Raw genomic sequence first — 6,991 nt, 5'->3', positions numbered from 1 at the left:
CTTGCAGCTTTGTAAAGTGCTGTTAGATCAGTTCGCACAGCCTTTCGGCAGCGTTGGAGGGAAGCCTGTTACTCAAAGGCGCTATATGGTTACAATTGCAGGTGAAATGCTGGGTAAGTTCTGGGCATGAAGTTGGAAGGAATGTAGCGACGAGCGTTGGGGGAAAAGCTGCAGCTCTCTGATGCGAGGGTCTTAGTAATTTCTCCTTGATTTAAACATAAAGAAACAACTCTAATTGTTTGCGAAGCCTTGTCTAGGCAAACGAGTTGACTGTGAACTTGGTCTAAAGCGAGCTCTGCTGGTGATTCCTAGGGTGTGCAGATTTATCTTTTCTGCATTTACTTAACCTGGCAGTGAACTGCAAGGGCTGCCATTTGTTATCCAGAGACAGACTTCACCTCAAGCAAGGACTGTTCCACAAAATTGCAATAATTACCCAATAACCTTCATAGCAAATATTATTATTGAAAAGACATTTTTGGGGGGAGGGGATACAGGAAAGATTCCTTTTGCGTGCTATAAGGCAAAATCCTTGCGAATTTTACACGCTCTCTATGTCAGATTTGATATTGTTTGTACGTGTAACTACAGGAACATGTGACTGCGATGGTCCATGGGTATTTGCCTTCCAGAGAGACATTAGGGGGGGATGCTTTAATTCGAAAGGGATAATATTTTCAAAGATGACCAGGCGGATGTGGGAGCTGTGGTTTCTCGCTATGGCTAGCAACTCTAGAAACAAATCGGGGACATCCTGAGGGCAGGCGAGAGAAAGAGCTAAGAAAGCAAAGTGATGTCTCAGCTTGGTCAGGAGATTTACTTATGTCTGTATTTAATGCGCTAAATCTGTATTTGCGAGGAGGGACAAGGCATTGCTCCAGAATCCATGGTTTGAAATCGAAACCTCCTGATCCGCCCCTCCTGATCTGTTCCATTCAATTTCCCATGGAGCAGATTGCAAACCCCTCTATTGTCACCCTTCCACAGATAAACACTTACTAAATGCAAGGAAATGGCAGAATAATAATTTCCCCCGTAATGTCTTGCAGTTAGGGCGTTTGCAGAGCTCAGGCAAAGCTACAGAGCTGTAATTTACGGGTGACTTGCCATCAGATTGTTCTACTTCTGTTTTAGAGAAAGTTATGCCTTGCGAACTCACTAGTTACACACATTTAGAGAGCTGCCTAATCTTTAATTGGCCTTACGCTTAGACATGACACACTACACTCAAGTATTTGTTTCGAAGGATTAGGTAAACTATATTTCAAATCGCAGAACGCCACTTGCCATGCCTAAAGTAAAACAAACTCGCACACATTAATCCCCCCCAACACAGCAGAAAAATAATGTGCACAGATAAGACCTCTCTCCTGATTCCCAGCGATTATCCTCCATGACATTTTCCCTCGGAAAACAATTAGGACCTGGGAATATTTTGGTAGAGTTCGGCAGTCTGGGGTTGTTTGAATTTCAAATTTCAAAGCGGATTAGGAAATCTAAATGCGTTTCTGGATTTGAACGGCTTCAAGTCTCCTGTTTAGGACAGGGCAGGGCCAGAAATAAGGAGAGGTTATCTTTTACAGCTAACTTTTTTTTGTTGTTAGAGTTCCTTGCAGTATGGGCGGGTTTATATGCTTGTGGATTTGGGGATTGTTTAATTTTTTTTAAATTTTCCGGAGTTCTTGAATATCTGTACACTGCTTTATATTGAATATGCACCAGAAGCCACATTTAAAAATACGAAAATATGTAATAGCAAATCTTTTCTTTCTAGGCAGGAAAAATTGCAATGTGCGATGATGTCCAGGTTCCTAAAATATTAGATGAACACGGGTGTGTGTGCGTGTTTGTATATTCACCAGATAACTCAGATTAAGTATTGTTGTTGAATATTGGGTGATGGTAAACAGTTTGTGTCTAGTATCATTCCCGTTTACAAGTAAAGGATTTTTCTTTGAAAAAGACCTGTATATAAGTGAAGCCCAAACTTTCAAAGGGTTTTTATGCCTTTGCATCAAACTATAAAATTTTATGGCATATTAAGTAATATATGCCTATCACATATAACTTTCTGTTATTCCTATTGACAATAATGTGACAGCTAGTGTGCTACAAAATCTCCAGCTGTTTTTTACGGAAATGATTTTCAAATCTACATTTGGATATTCACTTTTAAAGCCTTTCCCCTTTTTTAATATAAAGTATATGCATATGTGTTCATTTTGTGGTCATAGGAAGGATAGATAGACACAAAGGCTTTGAACTCCATTTATCTTACACAGGGGGTTAACTCCAAACATTAAATATTTGTAAAACTGAGATATTTCTGCTGAGCCAACCTTATATACTACCATTTCTTCAATGTTAAAGGCAAATAAATTAAAAATAGGAACCAGTCAGCAATGTGCAGATCTAGCAGAGGTACACAACAACCTTACTCTCCTGCACTTTTGTGCCTTTCTCTCATTTTTACCCTCAGTAGCAGATAGAGCCTAAACCCTAATATTCAAATGGGATAGAACTAGAGAAATAAAACAAAGCCCATCTCCTAGCTTGCATCAAACCACCTCGTTCTTTTGTAAACCTGACTTTATGACACATGAACAAAAACAATGCGATCTGCTGAATCCCTGCTACTCCAAACCTGAGCAGAGAAAGAGATACATACAGCTGGTTTGTACATATATAGACATGCTTTTTTTTTTTTTTTTTGGAGGTAATTCTCAGATTTCTTCCCTAGCCCCTGATTAGCTGATCTACAACCCCCCCGAGATCACTCGCTTAAGTAACAGCTCTGAGGGTAAGGATCAGGCCTTAATGCTACACAGAGAAAGCCAGAGCTCCTTTCACCCTTTCATTCAAGTCCTGGAAATTCAAAGCCTAAAGTTAAATCCGGCCATAAAGTTTATTGCTGAGTAATCACACTCTAGTGAGAACAGTCCACTTAAATAAAAAGAATGTTGAAGTAAACACGCAGCTGGGGCCTACCCCACAATGGCAGCCAGCAATATAAGGCAGAGAGGCAGAGAGCAGAGCTAGGGGATATTTACAATCTTCAATAAACCAAGCCAGTATTTCATAATTTGCAGCACTCTAATGACCTGTAGTCTCTTGTATTAATGCTACAAGTTACAGTCAATTGGCTTGCTTAAAAAAAAAAAAAAAAGTCACAGGAAGGTATATATGTATTCACATGTACACACCCTTTGTATACTTAAATCCACGCATACTAGACACACATATGCATGTGCACAGCTTTATACAGGCATATACATTGATTTGTACATGCATGTACACATGCACATAATTTAAATATATTTATATTTGTGCAATTTCATACAGGATCTGGAACAAGTTACAGCACCGTTATAGATGTGCATCCCCAAAACACACTACAGATTCACAGATGGACATATATATACATAGCTAAAGCTTTTTGCACAACTCAGTGCAGAAAATAGGAATCTTAAGCACGCCGGTACAATCTGTGCCATTTTAATACAAGCTCTGATGTGCAACATATTTCACCAATCCAAAGATTATTACCATATCAGCACGCCTCCAACTTTGTCATGCCTACATAAGACACTGCCCAGATAATATCAAGCCCTATCTATTTTGTTTCCCTCTTTTTTAATTGCCTGCAGTAACTACTCTTTGCTAAACAAAACCTCTCCAAACTTGGAGAGTCTATTGGAGCAAAGGAAGTAATTATCTTCTGCGGTAGTCAAAGTGATTAAAGCTAGGCCCCAAAATCCATCTCTGCCAAAGTCGCTTATTGTGGTTTACTTTGATTTGATCGTTAAAATAGAGAGCTAGCTGCTGCAAGTGAAGGGATGGGGGGGATTAGCAGCGCAACCTGGATCATTAGTGGTTGATCGTGCCTCTCGGGCTCGGTGGGACCGTCCTGAAAAGCTCCAGGCGGAGAGGAAGGGGAAGAGAAAGAGAAAGAGAAAAAGAGAAAGAGAAAGAGAAAGAGAAAGAGAAAGAGAAAGAGAAAGAGAAAGAGAAAGAGAAAGAGAAAGAGAAAGAGAAAGAGAAAGAGAAAGAGAAAGAGAAAGAGAAAGAGAAAGAGAAAGAGAAAGAAAGAGAGAGGCAACGAGAGGCAACGAGAGCGAGCGGCAGCCTCGCCTTCCCCACTGTACAAATAAACTTTAAGGAACTTGTGCACAAAACTTACCTTTGACTTGCAGGGAGCCATTTTTCATACAGTATTGAGAACTTGTAGTTTGGATACTTCTGTCCCTAAACCTGACAATTTGAATGGCCAGGAGGCACACGTAGCCTGCAAAAGAGTCAAATGAAGTCCAGCGTCAGTGAGATTATATGTTATGTGGTATATAATGTTGGATGTCAACTCCCCAAAACCATAAAACTTACTTTAATGGCACCACGTGACTTTTTATAGCCAGTGAGCCTATCTGTCTGTGCTATGGATGATTTTACGATCTAATTCATAGACAAAACCCTATTCATTTGGCACCCAAATGTCATATAGCCGGAACTGGGGCTTATAAAGTTTACTGTTTTATAACTTTTAAGGGAAGGCATCAATGTAACCAGTCAGTAAATGCGCAAATCTTTAGTTGCTCTTAGAAGCTCAGAAGAGTTAACCATTCAAGCTCTGACGGGGTAAGTAACATTACGTTTATAGAAAACTAATTGTAGCGAAGAAAACAAAAAAATCTTTAAAGGGTGAAAAGTGGGAATATGGCTAGCGAGGGTTACTAATAGACGCAGAGGGCTCGGACGTGGCTGTCCTGCAAATATACTTAATGAAACCACAGGAGAAATTCTAGAGCGATGCAAACACATCTCGGAGTTAGGAGCCTGTTTTAACAAAGCACATGGTTTGGTTTGGTGTTGGTTTTGGTTTGGTGTTTTTTTTTTTTTTCCCCAACCATCAGCAAACAACTAACAGTCGATTCACCCACAAAAGGGTGTTGATTGTGGTCCTGCGATGCAGCTTTCCACCTAGCGAGAAACCACTAAGGAGGAACTTATGGTCAAACTTTCAATTAAAAATACTGGTAGCGGACCATCTCAGCATCTACCATTTGCAACGTGCAGCAGGAGTCAGATAAATTATTATTACAAACTCTGCACGGCTTAGCATTTTTTCCAGAGGCAAATCAGGAAGCACAACTTCTTGCTTTGCACAAACCAGATCACGAAAACTTTACAATAGAAAGTTTATTTTTTTTGTTGATTTCCAGTCATTTTTTTTAAAAACAAATACAAAAAAAAAAAAAAAGCTGATCACAGTTTGCTCAAACAGCCAGACTTTGACTATATTTGTAACTTTGTTCACAAAAAACATACATCACAGAAGCTGCGCTTAATAAGAGCCACTTCTAAGAGTTCGTGCAAAGAGTCATATACAAAGGCACAGCAAGGACATACTGCTTGGAATCACAGTTTTCGTCACAGATTCACTATTCACTACACGTAGGACAAGTTCAGTTGATTTCATCATTTCACCTCTACAACAGCATTAATTACACATGAATTATATAAGTAGTTTGAATAAAAATATTTTTAACAGCTTGGAGCTATACAGACATTAACACTTGACCACACATGCACAGTTAAGCAGGTTGAGTGCAACACATAACATTTGTACTAAACCGGGGGAGGGTGGCTTCTTTCTCTCTCCTTTTTTTTTTTTTTTTTTTACCTTCTTTTTTGTGGTTTTTTGTTTGTTTGTTTAGTTTTGTTTTAACAGTTACTTCAAGTAACACAGCTCGCTTCATATAAATAAGTTAAAACATCTATTATTTTTTCAAGACAAAGCCATTCAAGACAAAGAAATGTACGATAAAAGCAGATCTACTTATACACGCGAGAGAATGGTAATAAACAGGCTCATGATTAAAAGATGAATAAGGGCGACAAGAACAGGATTTCTTCACAGAAGTAACACAGGGAAGTTTTAGAAAGTCAACTTAGTACTGACATGAGACGCAGGGTCAGCTAATACTGCTCAGTACTTTTAATTGATCAAACGCTTAGGGACGGAATGCCCCTCCTGCAGCTGCCATGCTCATACTTTTCAGCTTATTATCCTTTTTCCATTTCATTCTCCTGTTTTGGAACCAGATCTTTATTTGTCTCTCTGAGAGGCAAAGAGCATGTGCTATTTCAATCCTTCTTCTGCGGGTCAGGTATCTATTGAAGTGAAATTCCTTTTCCAGCTCCAGGGTCTGATAGCGGGTGTAAGCAGTCCGAGCCCTTTTCCCTTCTGGTCCCCCTATGTTGTCTGGAAGAGAAAAGTACATGATTTAGATTCTCAGCAGCCACTCGGAGCTTTCCTGTCTTGCTGCAGCTACCAGCGACCAGGACCGTTATTCTCAATGCTGCCTGGTTTTGTTTCTGGTTTGGATAAACGCTCAACAAGTTTCCCCTTCCAGTCCCTTTTAGGAAAGGCTTGGGGGAGGGGGATTTGGCGACCTCGGTAAGTTTTCGCTTGGATTTGGGGTTCGATTTTCTTTTTAACTGATTTTTTTTTTTTAAATATTTTAAGACTAATCCACCCCCTCCCCACCTCCCCCAGATAAGCTGTTTGGGAGGATGCCTCTGCTTCTAGCTGGGTTTTCAGGGCTAGAAGAGCAAAGCTGAGGCACGCAGCCCGTTCCCACGGCAGAGCTGGGGAAGGCTCTGGGAGACAGCGAGCTCCCGGCTGCTCTCCCAGCACCGAGGGCAGGGCAGGTACCCGGGGCTGAAAGTTGCCCCGCTTCCTCGCACCCCTTAAACCCCCTCCCCGGAGTTTGGGGCGACTCGCCCCCCCTCCCCCACGGCTTTCAAGTAGTGCAGACTGCCCTCTTCGCCCTCTCCTATTCTCTTTTTAATATGGCTTTGCAAAATAAATGGGGTCAGCCGCGCCGTTCCCACTGGAGGATCCCCCTTCCAGAGGAGAGCCGGGAGCAGACTAAGCTCCCGATCCCCCTTCGGGAAGGCGCTTTCTGCTCTCCCGCTGCACGCCGAGGCCCGC

At 41.2% G+C, this 6,991-nt stretch overlaps 1 protein-coding gene across 1 annotated transcript in view; it reads right to left on the bottom strand.

The window, feature by feature from the left end:
- Window positions 1-5,702: 5,702 nt before the first annotated feature.
- HOXA5 (homeobox A5) overlaps window positions 5,703-6,991 on the bottom strand; it is a 2,240-nt gene continuing 951 nt past the window's right edge. Inside the window, exon 2 of the mRNA XM_008950097.1 lies at window positions 5,703-6,259. Within this exon, the coding sequence (XP_008948345.1) occupies window positions 6,009-6,259 (251 nt within the window). The 3' untranslated portion in view covers window positions 5,703-6,008. The remainder of the gene's footprint in view (window positions 6,260-6,991) is intronic.

Source organism: Merops nubicus, unplaced genomic scaffold (assembly GCF_000691845.1).
Source record: "Merops nubicus isolate BGI_N331 unplaced genomic scaffold, ASM69184v1 scaffold26641, whole genome shotgun sequence".
In the NCBI taxonomy this organism is placed as follows: Eukaryota; Metazoa; Chordata; class Aves; order Coraciiformes; family Meropidae; genus Merops; species Merops nubicus.
This window is presented reverse-complemented; position numbering and strand designations above follow the sequence as displayed.